Source organism: Mesocricetus auratus, unplaced genomic scaffold (genome assembly GCF_017639785.1).
Source record: "Mesocricetus auratus isolate SY011 unplaced genomic scaffold, BCM_Maur_2.0 Super-Scaffold_100006, whole genome shotgun sequence".
NCBI classification, from domain to species: Eukaryota; Metazoa; Chordata; class Mammalia; order Rodentia; family Cricetidae; genus Mesocricetus; species Mesocricetus auratus.
Genome location: NW_024429190.1, coordinates 102986798 through 103005231, shown reverse-complemented (window position 1 = coordinate 103005231; position 18434 = coordinate 102986798). Strand labels below are relative to the sequence as shown.

At 45.3% G+C, this 18434-nt stretch overlaps 1 protein-coding gene across 1 annotated transcript in view; it reads left to right on the top strand.

Moving 5' to 3' along the window:
- Positions 1 to 18434, top strand: part of Cacna2d3 (calcium voltage-gated channel auxiliary subunit alpha2delta 3) — an 812900-nt gene that overhangs the window by 541585 nt on the left and 252881 nt on the right. Inside the window, 1 exon segment of the mRNA XM_040747790.1 lies at positions 3439 to 3572. Coding sequence (XP_040603724.1) covers positions 3439 to 3572 — 134 coding nt within the window.

Genomic DNA, 18434 nt, shown 5'->3' with positions numbered 1-18434 from the left:
GGGGTCCCAAGGCAGAGAGCAACGTGAGTCCCAGGAAGATTCTAGTGAAGGCTTCTGCAGGGTTCCCAAACGGACAAGACTAGCTTGTCTCATGTCACTTGCACCGACACCCCAGTGACAGCTGACATAGTAAGCAAGCAAGCCAAAGTCGGGCACCGGACGAGACTCAGTGTCCTCAAGACACCGAAGCAAACCGCAAAGAGAGAGGGAGAGAGAGTTCCACGAGTCGGTCGTTCAGTGAGAGACTCCTCCCACCGACCCATCGCTGATAAAATGGACCCACATTGAAAACTAGGTAAGAGCGTCCAGAGCAGAATGTGTAAAAGGTTCTAGGCAGGCTAGGGGGTCGGGGTCATGGCCGGTTCGGCAGAGGGGAACAGGAGAAAGGGTGAAATGGAAGCCAGTAACGGCGTGCGAAGTTTTCCAGGAACGTGGGGTCAACAGAGAAAAGCTCTTTGGAGGTCAGGGTAAGACATCTAGATTATGTTCTAACTCTATACGGAAGCTGTCACAGTGCTTTAGTTAGACAGATGAAAGTACACTTTATGCTTTCAGATGACCCTGAAGCCTAAATGAAGGGAGGGGCCCATGGAGGGAGGGCTGTGGTTCCACTTTTACTGACACACCTTGGAACCTTGGAGTGGGGCTAAAGTGTTCCAGAGGGAACATTACCTTGAGTGTGTTTTAGAGACTGGACCAGGAGACTCGCTGCTGAGTTAGATGTGGGACCAGGGATGGAGCAGGGAGTGATGGTAGGGGGGTCTAGGGTGTTTCTTCTGCTTTGGATCTAACCAGTCTGGGTGCTGTTGCTAAGATGGGAAAGGCTAACGGGTTAGGGGCAGGGGTTTGGAAGGGAAATTTTGTATTTTCTCCTGGATTCCGGAGTTTATCCACGGTAGCTATCAGGTAAAAGGCTGACTGCAGGAATGAGACTCTGGGAAGGGAGCTTGTAACATTTGGGCTTTGACTGTGATCAACAAGGCCAAGGCGATCATTTCTCAGCTCAATCCTTTCCAAGTGTATGATTGACACCCTTCCAATCTTACTCTCAAAGCTGATGAGCTGTGTCTTTCATCCTCACGTATCCATCTCCTTTTTTCTCTTGGCCCTGTTTTGGAAAACCTAAATCAGGGAGCTTCAAATGTTGGCTCTGAGGATTAGATGTGAAAATAGAGGCAACCAAGGAGCTCTTCTAAGACGGGCTATCTTCACAAGAACAGGTTCATGGTGAACATGTTCATCCAAGTGTCCGCATCCAGATCCTGAACCACAAAACCCAAACCGACCAACACAGTGATGCCCCCCTTAGCTTGTATGATGTGCAAGGTTCTCCACTGAGAACCCAAGGTCTAGCTACTAGCAGAGATATTAGTTTCTTTCCTCTTCCAAAGTGACTTACAGCTTCGTGGCATGAAGAGATGAATCCTGTTGGCTAAGGCGTGTTCCTTGTCCTCCAGCAGTCCCTTAGAACGCATTTCTTGCTGGCTGTGCCACTCCGCTGGACCACCTAGGAGACATATACCAAGGGGTCTCCCTAAGCGGGGCGTGGGTCAGACCTCCAAGAGAACTCACGCACAGGTCCCGTTGTGGGATCTCATGCTTCAACAGGCATGCGCACTCCTCCTCTGGGTCCCGGTTTCCCTGATATAGTTCATGGCCACAAGGGTGGGGCAGGTAGGAGTGATAATGCATGCTAATTAGCACTGTGCAGAGCTGTCATCAAGAAACCAGAAGCCACATGGTCCCAACCTGTTTGTAACTGGCACACCAAATTCGAACCAGCTGGCCTTTTGTTTGGAAACGTTCTTGGAGAGTCCAGCCCATCCCTGACAGTGGAAGGGCTGGTATTTCCTTACCGTGTGCTTGGTTCAGACACAAGGAAAGTCTACAGTTGCTGGGCAAGTGCCATGACAGATCTGATTTTAGAGTCCTTTGAAGCCATCTCTGACTTACTTTATGAGTAGGAATTGACCCTTAGTGACGAGAAGCAGCAGCATGAATCTGTATCTCTACTGTATCCCCAGCTTTTAGCTCTTCCATAACCACCTGCTTTAGGACAAGATCTCAACTCTTTGCTATGCTTTGCTGGGCCTATCTCTTTGGGTCATTTCTGCTCTCTGTTAAACTCTTAAATTGGGGCCATTCTGAGCTATTTTCACTTCCCAGAAGGGGCCCGATTCTCTGTAATCTAGGTGCTTCCCTTGTCTTCTTTCTTCGCCAGACACACTCCTCAATCGCCTGCCCCCCCCCACTAATCCCCTCCCTTATCCCTCAATGTTCAGCTCCAGAGACCCTGGCTCAGTGTAGCCAGACCTGATTGGCTGCCCCTATAATGTCTTAGCCTAATGGTAACTGTGCTATTTTGTGATCCTTTTCTCCTATCTTCAAAGCCCAAGCCTGTTCATCCTGCTAAGAAAGCTTTCCATACAGACTTGAACAAATGGCTTCCTCTGCGTGAGCCGGGCCTGTGCCCTGTGCTCTCCTCCCTTTTAAACCTCCTAGCCCGCAGCAAAACCCACCAGACTCCAAGTTGAAGTGTCCCAAACTCAAGATCAAACAGACAACATTGCCTGTAGAATGGTCGCCGGGTTAGAACATTTTCTGCTGCGTAGAAACCAGGGCTGTCAGTCTGACGGTGGCATTGAAGTAGGGTCTGAAATTCTAGCCTCTAGTATACGTAAAACACTATAGAGGTAATGGGAACAAGTGAGAAGAACCAGCGAACCCAAGAAGCCCACAGCCTGTGCTCTTTTCTCTAATTCCCACTCAAAGCTGGTGGAACACCAGCAAAATGCAAGTCTTTAGTCCATTTCAGCCGTGTTATCACCATGCGGTACTAATCCTCCCGTAATGTGATTAAGAATAAATGAGAGTCATCCCAGCTCAGCCTCCAGGAAGCCGAAGCAGGAAAATTGCTACAAGTTCAAAGCCAGTCAGAGTGGCATGTCCATACCAAACCTGTCTCAAAAACAAAACAGAGCAAAGAAAAAGGAGGTTAGCAAAATTTGTGGCACATTTTTTAAGTAGATTTAATCATTGCTATTATTAAAATTATGATGCTGGGATCTGTTTTAATCTTGTGATTTATAGTTTTCTCCTTGGGAAATATGTTCACTAATGTGGGAAGGACAGGATTGCCTGGAGTGAGGACTCTGAGTTCTGTGTCCATAACAAAGCCCGGGGGGTGGGAGTGGGGGTGGGGCCGGGGGGTGGGGGAATAGCCTTCAGCAGTCAGCAACAAGTGTTTCTGTGTGGGTTAATCTAAGTTTATTCCTTTTGGTGACCATACTCTGTCAGTGAAGATACAGGTCACTCAAGAGGGAGGGATGAGATCCAACACTTCAGAATGATGAAGAAGGCAATTTGGGCTCCGGCCAATGTGTGCTCCCTGATGCATGCTCTCCCGTGCGTTTCTAAGTCCTGCCCTCCTTTTGGCAGGGTTTTTCACCCAGATCTCCACCTTGGCTGACGTGCAGGAAAATGTCATGGAATACCTCCATGTGCTCAGCCGACCCAAAGTCATTGACCAGGAGCATGACGTAGTGTGGACTGAGGCGTACATCGACAGCACCGTGAGTCTGCGGGGCCCTTCGGGAGAGGCTGGGTTTGCCCTCACGCTTCGGTTGCCAGGGCTTTCTCTCTCGTTCATTCCAGAGACAAGCTGTCATGTCATTCCCCATCACGAATGGGCTTTAGGAACACTGTCCCAGGTTGTAGTTACAACTGGTATTGTTCACCTCAGCAGGCGAAGTCGTGCTGGAAAGGGACCACAGAAATGGCCTGCACCCCCGAAAGTGTCAAACACTCTCCCTTTTGGTCTGTGACTCCCCCATGTCCCACATATGTCACATTCTGGTATGAGGAAGCGATGAGAAGCCTCGCTTAGCTACGTGTGAGGCCCAGTCCAAGTGATGGACCATCGGGTCTCGGTTGAAGACGCAACTGGAGCTCACTGTGATAACATGACAAATGGGGGGCCACCACCGAGGATGCAATTACATTTTCCTCCCCATAGACAGGCAAAGATGTGATTCCGTGAGATCCTGTAAGGAAGGCTGTGTGAACCCTGATCATGGGACCCTGAAGAGTAGGATTCCGGTTTGTGCTTAAAAGGAGGGGTTTTACCAGTCACCCAGTAATCATTCTCCAGCTGTGTTTTTGTGTAATTTCAGGGTGATTTTTCATAGTGATAACCAGTCTGACAGGAGTGGCGTGTCTCATTTATTGATTGCAAATGTTCTCGCGGGACGACACCGCCGCCAGTTTTGTTGAGATTCACATCGCTTTATTCATGGCAGCGCAGACACGGCTGTGTTCTGTGGTGGTCTCCATGGCCGCCTTGGGCATGCTTCCCCCTCTCTCTGAGAGCTCCTGTGCTTGCTCTCACCTCACTTCTGGCAGCTGCAAGCCCACACAGGACAGTAAGGACACATGAGAGCCAAACTGAGGACACCCTGACACATCCAGGCCATGATAGCTCACCCACACCCACCCCAGCCTTCAAGGGCGCAGCGGGTCCTTGGAGACACAGATAGGACTGTGTAACTCCTGGTTCAGAAGGATGGCTAATCACAGGAAGCCACCTGAAGGCTGGGAAGCACTTCCTGATTGCCGGTGATGGGGTGATCTTTTGTCGTTTGGGGAGTCGGATCCCAGTTCGGTGCTAAACTGTAGTAGCAAAACAGCTGGGTTGCCATATTTAAGTTGACACCATATTTATAACGATGGCAACTGGCAAGGGCCACATCAGTCATCTTACTTGTGGCTGAGTGAGGCAGAAAAGCCAACAGCAAAGGAGACGTGTGTGTCTAGCTGGTTCCGAGGTGCAAACTACTCTGAAGTTTGTTTAGCAAACGCTAGACATCCAGGTTGATTGGTTGTTTTAATCTCTCAATATAAAAGCATAGTAACAGAATCGGAAGTTAGAGCGTATGGTGCCTGAACTTGGACAGATTAATAGAGCACAGAGGTCAATTAAAGGCCTGATGACATACGGGAACTTAGTGTATGATCTCATCCTAGCAGAGCCAGGCCGTAATTTTACAAAGAACTTTTAAAAGTCCAGGGACTGACAAGATAGCTTGGCAGGTAAAGGCTCTCACCACCAAACCTGATGAATCTGAGTTTGGCCCCCAAGACCTACAAGGTAAAGAGAGAACTAATTATCATGGGTTACCCTTTGACCTCCACACTTAGCACCATGGCATGTAACGCCGCCCTCACTCACAAGCATAAACAAGTAAATAGTGTATTAAAACATTTTGAAAAATTGAGGAGACTCTTCCAGAATTCCTATAGAAAGAAGAAATTAGCAGAAGATATAAGCAGGTCTCAAAAATAACAAAACGGCTTTTAATGGGGGGGGAATTATGCACTTTTGCCCACAGTAAGAAAAATGCAAAGTAAACTGTGATGAGATACCATTTCACAACAGCGGAGTGATAGAAATGAGAAACTTAGGCTCTCCGCTGATGAGGATGCCTGCAAGGGAGAGCTTCCCTAGATCGCTGTGGAGATGCTCAGAGGGACGGTCTCTGTGGGGGAGAGGGTGGTGTCCGTTTGCCCTTTTGCCCCAGCAGTCACACATGGAGCCATGAAGCTAACGCTCCGTCAAGACAAAAGCATGCACAGAGACGTTTGTTCACTAGAACCGTGTGTAATTCCCAAATGCTGGAAACTGACTCCCCAAACATTGATTGTGTGAGCCCTAGACCATTGCAGTAAGAATGTGGGCGGGCTCTGCTTCTCGAAGGGGGAGTGTTTATGTAGCCATAGGATATGCTGCTAAGGAAAGTGAGAAAAAACCGCAAGAGCGAGTCTTCTAGGTGGCCTGTCGTGTAGGACGGAAGGCTGTGTGAGACGTTACGCACGTGCAAACAGAGATATGAAGTTAGGGAAATTAGAAGTCCATGGAATGGCTTACCTGTAAGAAACAAGAAGACAGTCTGGGGAGGCAATGACACACCCCTTTTTTCCTTGGTTTTTGATTTCTGTTTTGTTGTATCTTTGCTGTTTATGTGTGTGTATGTGTGTGTGTGAGTGTGTAAGAGTGTGTGTAAGAGAATGTATGCATGTGTGCATGCTAGCACAAGTGTGAGTGCGTGTGTGTGTACGTGCATGCGTGTGTGTAAGTGTGTGCATGTGCACTGCTATAGCATGAGTGTGTGAGTGCATGCACGTGCGTGCGTGTGCATGCGTGCATATGTGTGTGCAGGCAGGTGAATGCATCCTGCAGCACACTCGTGAAGTTGAGAGAACAGTCTTCAATGTCAAGGGCAGTCCTGACCTTTCACCTTGTTTGAGTCTGGGGTCTTTTGTCCTTGTCACTGCACACTCCAGGCTCGCAAACCTGTAGGATTCCAGGGATTTTCTTGTGTCTGCCACATCTTGCTGTAAAAGTGCTTGGGCTACAGACCTGCACTACTGAGTCTGGCTTTGTGCTTGGGCTACAGACCTGCACTACTGAGTCTGGCTTTGTGTGGTTTCTAGGAAGCTGAGCTTGCGTCCTTGTGCTTGCATAGGAAGCACTGTATTTATTAAGCTGTATCCTTAGCCTAGTTTTAGCTTTAAACACTGTTATGTTTAGTGGGCACACGTGTGGAGGTCAGAGGACAACTTGCAGAAATTGGTAAGTCTCCTGGGGATGGGTTATCAGACTTGGAAACAAGTACCTTTCTCTGCTGAGCCATCTGGCCGGCTCAAATTTAAAAAACAAAATCAAACTAAACCAAAGCAACACAAACCTAAATTTTATTACATTTATTTATTTTTGTGTGTGTATGTGTATGTGAAATTTTGACTTTTGAAAGCATGTATTGCTAAAATTGTGTGACAATAAGAATGGAAGAAAAATAAGGGGCCAACAAGTTTAAAAGGAAAAAAACAATTTCATTTTAAATAGCAGATTTACCCAGAAATAGAGGAAAAAAACACATAACTAACCTTTGAATTAGTTTTTGAAATAGTAGTAATATATATTATTAAATTTTGAATAAAATGCTCAGTTCTAGATTTAAACCTAAAGAAGCTTTCTTAGCATCACTTGTAGCGATGAGCAATTCTTAGTCTATGTTGGGAAGGTGTTGGAAGCGAACAAATGGAAATTCTTTGAGACAAGGCAGGTGCTTTTGGGTTAGACTGGACCAAAAGTTTCAGAGCGCAATTCCAGCTATGTTCCAGAGAGCCTAGACTCAGAAATACTGACACAGCAGCTAATTTATCCAAGAGCCAGATCCTCTCCCAGGAACAGGAACCAGGATTCCTTGGAAAAGTTGTTAATTCAAGGACTGGGGTAGTTAAAGTCCCTTTGTCTTCTGAATAAAGAAATGATGAAATATTTCACACAAGAAAGTAAAGAAATGCTAAGAACAAAAACATGACCATATTAAAAGCATGCAGTTTTGCGTCAAGAACCTCTTGTTCATCAAACCTGGGACAGGTTGAACTCAGAACAACATATGTAACAGTGATAGACTATGACTTGCTGAGTAAAACAGCAGTCTATGTATTTTTACTGATAGTGAACAAATACTGAACATATACACTACATGGGAAGGGCTTAGAACCCTTGATACCACGCTGGGTGGTAAGTGATGGGTAACGGAGCTAGAGAGAGAGTCACCGTTCTGCAGCCCCGGTAGTTGAAGATCACCAAACTCATTTAGAACCAACATCTTCAATGGATTGCAAGTCTAGGGCAGAAGTTTGATGATAAGAAGGACATTTTTGTTGTCTCGAAGTGCTTCTCCAGAGATTATTTTTAATTCATTGTGAGGAAAAAAAATAGCATCTGAACAGTAGGATACTATGTCTGCTCACTAGTATACTGTGTAGTGGGAATGTCCCAGCAACGTCTTAAGTCAGTAAAATTAGCATCACCAATGAGAGGCAGATGGACTCTATATCCCCAAGAAGGATATGGTGCTCACATAAGTTATTCTGGCTGGAATTATAACCTGAAGCTCATGGTGTTCCCACTCAAGGCTTTCCTACATACATAAGCAGCCCTGATGGCAGAAGAAAGGAGGGTGGCCTATGGCTTACCTGGGAAAGCAGTTGCATAAAGATTACCTCTGAAGTTTCATGCTTCATGTGGAATTACTCCTCTGTGCTCCAACAACCATGGCTCATTACTGAGTAAGCTCCATATGGTAAGATGAGAGAGCCGACACGTCCTACCTTCCCACAAACCCTCTGTTGCACACAAAACCTGGAACCCAGGATTTGCTCAGCCTGAAATGACAGCTCAGCAAGGTTTCATGGCTTCCCTGGCACCTGCTGTTAATGTATTTCCATAATCCACTAGATAACTAAGCTCCTGAGGAACCTTCTCATCTTGGAGATGGAGAGAGGCCTCTTGGACCATTGCTTTTATGGCTGAGTGTTTACCAGCTCTATGGGCAAGGGGGAGGTTGCTGTGACCCCATCAAGTGCCTTTGACTGAGAAACCACAGTCTTCAAACAGGTCGTCTAGGCCTAGATCCTGCAGCCCAAGCACAAACACAAATGAACACCCAAACCAAACAAACCCATCATTTATACATTGGGGTCAATATTGGATTTACATTCTGGATTCATCTGTGGAATCTGAGTTCTGAGATGATCCCACCGATTTGCGGAATCCTCTTAAGTGTGCTGCCAGAGTTCAGCATACTTAGAGCTCCTAACCTCCTGTAGTGATTGTCCCTTATTGATTCGAGAAACATGTCTGAGGTCAGTGACACCAACCTCTGGGTGTGCCTAGAAGGGCAGTTCCAGCACTTATTAGTACTGTTTAATGTGCTGATGACTTCAAAATACGTGACATTCTATCCTAACCCACCCATCCAGGACAATCCAGTGTCAGCACCCAGTTTGCAATAATGAGCACTTGCTACCATGATAGGCAGTCAACCCCTTCTTGATGTGTGTTAACTCTGGTGGGTGAAACCCTTTAACGTATTTACATACTCATAAAATCCGTCTTGGGTCTTGAGCTAAGAACTCTGGATGCAGAGTTAAAATGGTAGCCCTGGTGTCATGTGCACACGCATATACTCCCAGTTGCCCCTATAAGATGGAAAAGAAACTTGCCCTCCAGGGTTGGCTCTAAGGACTAAATAACTTTGCAGGATGGGACTGTCATCTCTCCTCTCCCCTGTTCTGATAGTCCCCCCACTTCCTTCCTTTCCTCTGCAGCTCAGCATCATCCACATAGCTGTGTTAGTTTTCCCGTGGCCGGGTAACAACAGCCACACATTTAACTGCTGTAAGCAGTGCAGAGCATGGTCTTAGGTTCCTATGGGTGACCATCTCCTCTGGAGCGTGCAAGGCCACAGTCAGCTGGTAGCTGTGCTTTAGTATCATCTACAGCTCAGAGTTCTTCTCCAGAATGAGTTGGATGGTCAAGTTTGTGACAAAATTACACTGCTTGCAGTTGTAGGGCTGAGGTCCCATTTCCTTGCCACCTGCAGACCATGTCCAGAGGCTGCCTGCAATTCCTTATCACATTGCTCCTGCAGTCAAACAAACTTAAGTGCTTCTAGACCAGTACAATGTATCGTTCTGTTCTCAACCTCCCCTCAGTGGCTTAACTCATTAGGTTAGGTTCAGCAGGCTAGCCTTCCTTTCATTAATTCAAAGTCAATTTTTTTGGTTATTTGATGGTAAAGTGTTGGCATCCTTTCCTGTCCACGCCCAAGGGCTGGGGACTTTTACAGGGATGTACTTGTTGGGGGCAGAAATCCTGGGAACTGGTTTAGAATACCATCTGCCACCACAGCTTCTCTGTCTCTGTCCTCTGGTTTGAGAAGGGACGATGATGCCAGGACTTATTCTACCAACTCTCAGGCCAGGGAGGCTGTGCCTGTTCTTCTGTAAAGTTTGAGTTTTCCGTCAACTTCTGGCCACCTGATTGTTTTCATTATGCTGTGGTGAAAAGTGTCTTTTAACTCACTTGGAAGCAGTAAACCCATGACCCTAGTGGTGTCTATCATTTCTGCCAAGTTCCCAGGAAGTTGGCATTGTTAATTGTCTAGTAAACCTGAACTCTTGATCTTACATTTGCGTACTATGACCTTAGATCTTCTTTCTTCTCAGTTACCTGGTTTAGCTGGTAAAGTGTTGGGAACTCCTGCCTGCTTGACTCACTGGGTATTGTAACCAAACACCCAGCATTAACAGATATAGTTATATAACCTCCAGTAGTTGACAGAAAAATTCACAGTAACCTGTGAGTGTAACTCTGCTGTTTTACTCATTACACACTGACTCATGGTGGCCTAAGTCTGTACAAGTTCTGGGAAATACTGAACCATGAACAAATCCTGGATTTGGATTCTTGCATTTGGGGCCATAGGTTGCATTTACCAAGCCTGACTCTAGTATCAGAAGGACAAAGCCCTTTTCATGACTCATCCTCCTGGCTTCTTGTTACCAGTCTGATAAAATATTCTCTGTCTGCTCTAGCTGCTCTGTTCAATTTGTTTTCCTGGTGAAGACCAAATAAATGAATGAATGTTAACAACATTAATTATGTTTAATTTAATAAGATCTCATGTATTAATTGGCAAAACAACAAACACCATAGTTCTGGAATTCACAGGCGTCTCTCATCTGAACACGAGTCATGCATAGCCATTATCTTGGAGGTGCAAAGCGAAAAATCATTACGAGTGGAATTTGTTCCATTTTGTAAGCAAATCACTTGCACTTTGCAGTTGGGTCTTAATCAGCTAGGGAAAGCTACCCAGCTTGCCATGTAGGGCAGAGGCAGCATCAAGTCTAAGAAGCATCCACACTCTGATAAACCCCTCCAGGGGAGTTTGCACAGATCTTGGTGATACACAGAAGGGAAGCAAAGACATCTTTCAAAAACAGTGGGAATGTGACCATTTAAAATAATGAGAATTCATTACCCAGCCCTCCTGTCCCTCCCATTTGCTGGCAAATGCAATTCAGTAGGCAATCTGCAGGAACTTCAAATCTATTAACTTGCACTGGCAAATTGGACCTGTATCCTTCCTCCTCACCCCCCACTAAGTCCAACTTGAAGAAAATGCTTTTGGATTTGATAAGCTGCATGTTTGTTTCAGTTCCCCATCTAGGAATGGCACCTCGGCCATTGAGGAGTCATTTGGGCGATTGCTTTAAGCGACAACTCCTTCCTGCCTAGAAGCAATTACTCAAGGGTGTCAAAGCCCATCGTAAGGAAGTTGTTGGAGGTTGGAAATGGAATTTACAGTATTTTCCCAAGATGCTACTGCATGCCAAAGAAGGCACAAGTCATCGGGACAGAGAAACACACACACCGCCCTGCTGGGTGGTGGGAACAGAGGCCACCATCTGCATTACTTGGCATGGAGGAAGCTGATGACGTTGGGACCTCTATTTCATAGCAGATGGGTTCATTAAGTTTAACAGCCTCCAGAGCCTTTGGAAACCGTGTTAGAAACATGTGGAGCATGCTGCGACACTTCACTTCTGGCCCCACCATCATTATAACCCTGGCACAGGCGATAAATATCCCAGTACTTTATTTCCATCACAACAGATTATTATTACAATTATATTCTTTTCAGTCGATGCTGATGTGTGTTCCTGATTCAGGAAGCCATTTATAGCCACCCAAATATTTTCTTCTTCAACTTGGTAGTAGATTTCTCTTTTAAATGCTTTTTATTGTTATTGTTGTTGGGATTACATTTATCTTTCAGAGTCTAGTATTTTTCTTCTTTGCAGCTGTTATAAGACCTAGTCAACAGTATAAATTAAACTTCAGAAAAGATATAAATTCTATATGGATGATAGTCAGTGCTAGAGAGGCATAGGGCTGAAAATGAAAGAGTCTTTTGGATTTCAGGTGTTTATGGTTGTTTATGAGTTTGTGGTTTCATGTACCTGTGGATAGTGACAGGCCAGCTTCCGTCCTCCACCATATAGAAATGGATGAGACCGTTAAGCTCTGGTTAACCTGTCTCTTAGTTAGGGTTTCTATTGCTGTGAAGAGACACCATGACCACTGCAATCCTTATAAAGTAAAAGTTAATTGGGGTGACTTGCTTACAGTTCAGAGGTTTAGTCCATTATCATGATGGTGAGACATGGCAGCGTGCAGGCAGACATGGGGCTAGAGAATTAGCTGAGCCAAGAGGAAATGGTCTGTATCACACTGAGGGAAGCTTGAGCAGCAGAGACCTCAAAGCCTGCCTGCACAGCAAAATACATCTTCCAACCAGACCATACCTACTTCACCAAGGTCACAGTTCATAATAGTGCCACTCCCTATGTGATTATGGGGGCCAATTACATTCAAACCACCACATGCCACTTCCTGACCCTCATAAGCTTGTAAAAATAACATAATGTAAAATGCCAGTAGTCAGCCGGGAAGTATAGGTGGGGCTACAAGATGAGGAGAATTCTGGAGAAGAGAGAAGTCGCAAGAGGAACGCCATGTAGCTGTTGGGAAGATAGGGCACTGGACATTCTCTGGTAAGATAAGGCCACCTAGAAATACATAGGTTAGTAGTTACGAGTTTAATAATTATGAGAGAGCTAGCCAGTAAGAAACCTGAACCATTAGTCAAACAGTTTATATTTGATATATATCTCTGTGTGTTTATTTGGGGCTACACAGTTGTGGGACCAGGCAGGACAGAACCTCTGACTATACCCATAATCTATTAAAGTCTTAACAATGTTTAAAAGTTCAAAATTGTTGAGTGAAGCCTTTTCCTTGCAAGCCACTTTGGTTTTTCCCCACCAGTCGCCTGGGCTCTGCCATGTTGTAGTCCCCAAATAACACACAAGACGCTGTATTAATTATAAAGCTGTTGGCCTTGCTTGTTTCTTATTGACTAGCTCTGACTTAAGTATTTAATCACAATTGTTAATCTAAGTATTTCTCTTACTGGAGAAAAGGGTCCAGATTTCTTACCCCCATGGCAGGTACATGATGACTCTCTGTGTTTCTCCCTCCCAGAATCCTGTTGGACTCTTAGTCCTACCTATCTTACTTCCCTATTGGCCAACAATGCTTTATTCAACAACTAATAAGAGACAGATTTACAGAATGGCATCTCTCATCACAAAATTCAAAGTCTCTTTTGAGATTCATGCAATCTCTTCATTGTAAACTCCTATAAAATCAAAATCAAAAAGCAGATCACATACTTCCAACATACAATGGCAAGGATATACATTGCTGTTCCAAATTGTAGGGAGGGAAGCATAATAAGGAAATACTGAATGAAAAGAAAACAGAAAACCAGCTTGGCAAACTCCAGACTCTGCATCTCCATGCCTGGTATTAAAACATTCTACAGATCTCCAGCTTCCTTCATCTTCTTAACTGCAACATACTTTTTCCTCCTGGGCTGGTTCTACTGCCTGTTAACTGCCTTCCTTGTCAGGTATCCCATGACTCTGACACCTCCAAAATCTTGGGGTCTCCAAGGCAGTCCAGGCTTCAACTTCATAGCTTCACATAGTGGCCTCTCTAGGCCTCCATTTGGGGAAACCCCAGTCACATGCCTGGCCTCAATATATTTCCTTAGGCATGGAGGCAAATTCCATAACCCGTTTGTTTTGTCTATCCTTAACTCTAAAGCCAGACCCACATGGCCAAAAGGTACAAGTCCTGCTGCTTTCTGGGTCTGGAACAAGGCCCTCTCATTTAATTACATCTTCATCAGCTTTCTATTTTCCATGGTTTTCTTCACTACCTAAACTTGGCTGTCCTGAAACTGAATTTGTAGACCAGGCTGGCCTCAAACTCAGAGATCCACCAGCCTCTGCCTTCCCAGTGCTAGGACTAAAGGCGTGCACCACCACACCTGGCTCTAAGCTTTTCTTTAGTTCCTTTTCACAAGTTGGAAATTTAGCTGGGTGGGATCTTGCCCTGAGGTCGCTACACCCTTTATTCCTTTTCTTTTCTTTTCTTTTTGTTTTTTTTTTGTTTGTTTGTTGAGACTTTTTTTCTGTGTAACTTTGGAGGCTGTCCTGGAACTCGCTCTGTAGACCAGGCTGGTCTCAAACTCACAGAGATCCGCCTGCCTCTGCCTCCCCAGTGCTGGGACTAAAGGCAGGCGCCACCAACGCCCTTTATTCCATTTCCTAATCTGTTTATCTCCTTGAGTACAGGGTTTAGCTCCGTTGCATTTCCTGGCCTCCTTTTCTCCTCAAATATTTTTCCTGCATAGCTAACCCTTTTCATTACATATCTTCATGAGAGTTAACACTAGCGACCACACAGCAGAGTCTATACTAGGCTGTTTTGATGTTTCCTCTGCCAGTGAATTAATCCAAAACGCTTCGCTTCAGCCTCAGGCAAACTTTGCATACAAGGGCAAAAAGCAGCCACGTTCTTCACCAAAAATCACAGGGCGAGTCTCTAGGCTGCCTGCTGAATTTCTTCTCCTCTGAAGTCTCTTGGGCCAGTGTCCCACAGTTCGAATCATTAACAGCACCATTGTCTTCCATGCTCCTACTAGTAGGAGCCCATGAAGCAGTGTTTAACATGTTCCACTGCTTTTCCTATCCCAGAGTACCAAAGTCCAAATTCCTCTAAAGGAAAACATGGTCAGGCCTTTCACAGCAATATCCCAGTCCCTGGTACCAACTTCTGTCTTAGAGCTTCTATGGCTGTGTAAAAAAAAAAAAACAAAAAACAAAAAACAAAACAAAACCACCATGACCACAAAAACGCTTATAAAGTAAAATTGCGGTGGCTTGCTTACAGTTCAGAGGTATAGTCCATTGTTACCATGATGGGACGTGGTGGTGTGCAGGCAGACACATAGTATTGAAGAAGTAGCTGAGAATCCCACATCTTGCAGGCAACGGGAAACGGTCTATATCACAGGAAGAGAAAGCTTGAACAAAAAAAAAGACGCCAAAGCCCGCCCCCACATCAACCCACTTCCTCCAACAAGACCACACCTACTTCAACAAGACCACACCTCCTAATAGTGCCATTGCCTATGGTATTATGGGGGCCACTCACATTCAGACTACCACACCCAACAACACGGAGCTTTTCGGCACTTTGATGACACGTCTATTTCTAACTCCAAGTAGTATTGAAAATGTTAGTTCTTAGAACCATGTTGTCTTTGCAGTTCCCTGCTGAAGCATAGCTGGAGGGATCAGTCTTGTTGTTATCTTGATTTGTTTTGTTTTGATTTTTATTATTTCCGTTTGTTTTCATTCCTGTGCTGACCCTTGATTCTGACAGTGATGGCTTCTGCTAGCCACTGACGTTCATTATTGCCCTTTCTCCTCCAGCATCTACACCCATCTGTTATACACAGGCCTATTTGATTCACAGCTTCACACAAGAGTGAAATGGCAATATTAACAGATAGCCTGAATTGCACAGAGTAGGAAAAAGAATCAGTCGTACAGGAAGGAGGTCTGAGAAGTATTAGAGTCAGACAGAGGAATTTGTCTCTAGAATCCCAAAACAATCCACACCCACATCATTATCATTTCAGTGTGCTGTTCATCATGGTACCGTATTTTAAAGCTGTGGAAGCCGTAATCTACTTGGATGTTTCTGTGAACTATATTTATAGAACACATGAATGCAAAACTACTGTGTTGGTTCTGGGGTGTTGGGAGCATGGACACCCCCACTTCGGAGCTGTCTTGAGAATGGCAAGAGAGGCTCTGAAACACTGTTTTGCCCTGTCTTGGCACTGCAGAGCCCAGGTGTTTTAAGTGATTGGGTGTCCCCCCTCTGACACTGGCAGCAGACTTCTCTGCTTCAGGTATCATCTTAAAATGTTTATTTCACATTTATGAATGTTGAACTAAAACTTGTGTGTGCCTGGTACCCAGGGTGGTCAGAAGAGCGGATCATATCTCTTGGAACTGGGTTCACAGACAGTCGCAACCTGGGAATTGAACCAGATCTTCCTCAAGAGTAGTCAGAATTCTTAGTCTTTGAGCCATCCCTACAGCTCCTGAACTATATAACACACACTTGTACTTTACAACGATGTAGTAGATGGATTCCATTAGGAAATATGACAACGGAAATTATATCTGTCTGTATTAGGAAGTCAAATAGGTAAAGTTATTCGGTAGTTTTTCTTGATTACTAGAGACAGCTGAAGGCCAGCTCTGTGTTTTTATCATCTCTCAGAAGCATTGACTGTAGTTCCCAGGACCCATAAAATGTGGGATTTATTATTATCAGGGTCAGACCCACCGAGGGCAGGAAACTATGAAGACCAACAGCCTCTCTGTTGGCTCTGTCTGCCGCTCTCCTACCCCTGTGTTTTCTTTCTCAAACCTTGGCTGTATTTCTCTCTCAGACCAGTCCTTCTCTCCCTGCCAACCTGGTGAAACCTGGTCTCCAAGCCCCGGCTTTATATGTTATCCTGGTTCAAACACTATAGACATGCATTTGGTGTTTACGTAACTGGGTTTACGTTTCTGAGCCCACGGTGTGTGGAGTTCATTCCATCAGGTCTGGCTTAGGAACAACCCTGTTGTAGAAACAGATCAGCCAGGGCTGTGGGCAAAGGTTCTTTCACGGAGAGAGCTGTGAATGAGAGCAAATGGCTTGGGATCTGAATGCCTTGGCCTGTCTAAAGCCCAGTTCTTCTGTCTAAACGCCAGCAAAGCCACAGCCCAGCTAGGCTCTGTGTGGCTCTAACCCACGCGAGCCCGTCTGCCTTCCCGTCCTCTCTCGCCTCATTTTATCCCTGTTGCCAGCACACACTTGTATCCTCCCATAATGCCAGAATTTAACTGAGTAACAATAAGGTCACAAGGGTTATCTAGTTTGATGACAGCAGTTTGTCATAGGATCTGTGTATCTTGTGGCTTGGCTGAGGTGGAGCATGTCATTTTCTTCCAAGATTATTTACTAGCATTAACACTCCCTCCTCTCTCTCTCTCTCTCTGTCTCTCTCTCTCTCTCTGTCTCTCTCTCTCTCTCTCTCTCTCTCTGTCTCTCTGTCTCTCTCTCTCTCTGTCTCTCTCTCTCTCTCTCTCTCTCTGTGTGTGTGTGTGTGTGTGTGTGTGTGTGTGTTAGGGAATAAATGCAAGTTGACACGGCTGTAGCAGAGTTCCAAGGATGATTCAGGGGTGAGCCGAGAAGAAGTCTATATACGAGAGTGCACTGGTGTCAGGTTTGAGAGCAAGGCAGCAGAATCCAAGGTTGAAAGGGCTGCACAGAGTAGGTCAGAGGCAGGAAAGGTAGGTCTTGGCCAAGTCCACACAGACCCACAGGAGGACAAGCAGACAGCTGAGTAGTCTGTGCCAACGGGGTAACCCACCTATGTTGGGGAGTCCTAGGTTCTTGGGGGCACAAAGCAGGCATCAGGCATTATGCCAGGAGTGATTTATGATGGAGTTATTCCCGTTTGTCCATCCGGTGTGTTCAGTGAGTTCTTGTGTCTAGTTTTCTTGACATGATTTTAAGAATCCTCTATAACCCCGTGTTTTGGTATCTTTAACAAAGTTATACTATGACCCCCCCTTTCTATTCCTGGGGAAAATTTGTCTATCAGTCTGCCCTAGTTGAGTGGCACCTCCCAGATAGTGCAGTTTCTTGGTCCCCTTAAGGGCTAGACTTCTCCTTCCCCCCACAGAATGGGCTCAACAACTGCGTGTAAAACAGTTTCACAGGGCAATGTACAGCCTGAAAAACAACTCTTTTATACGTTATAAAATAACTTAGTCTAGGGTATAACTTAATCTAATATCACTTTCCCCAACAGGAATCACACCAATCCTTTCCCTACTTCCAGAGTTATTGGCCATTCCCTTCCCCTACATAACACCCCTGTTGTATGGGTAAACGGAGCCTCCCCCCCCAGCTCTTGCACCTTTTAGGGAGATACTTGGAAACCACAGTCAAATCCGTACTGCTAGTCCCCCATCATGGCTCAGAAATTTGGGTGAGTTATCATCTCAGAACAGATTCTCATGCTTTGACATGGTTTAGACCGAACTGAACACATTCCTCTTATTACCAGCATGAAGAACAATTAAAATAATCCCAGAGAATCAGCCTGTGGTTTGATATCGGCTGCCAGCTCCATTTCTGTTGTGGTCTCTGGGATTTTCTCCATGTGAATAATTTAATTCTCTTATTCTTAGCCTGGAAGAACTGATGTGGCAGTTATAAATGTGATGCCCGTGAGACTGTGGCTCGGAGATACCACCGATAAGAATGCCACCCCTCTTGGGCTCATAACCTACTTATATTTACAATCGGTGAGAAGCCCTGCTTTCTGTTTTCTTGACTCCATGGTCCTTCAGATCCAACGTGGCAGTTGAAGGTGCCTTCTAACCGGAATCTCTTCTGTTGGTGATATGTATACTCCTGTCGGCCGTCCAAGCCAAACACAATGCTCAATGCCAGCTCCTTGGGGAAAATTCCTTCTTGTTTGCAGCAAAGAAAGAAAAAGATGAGCAGAGGCAGTAGTTAATTCAGACAA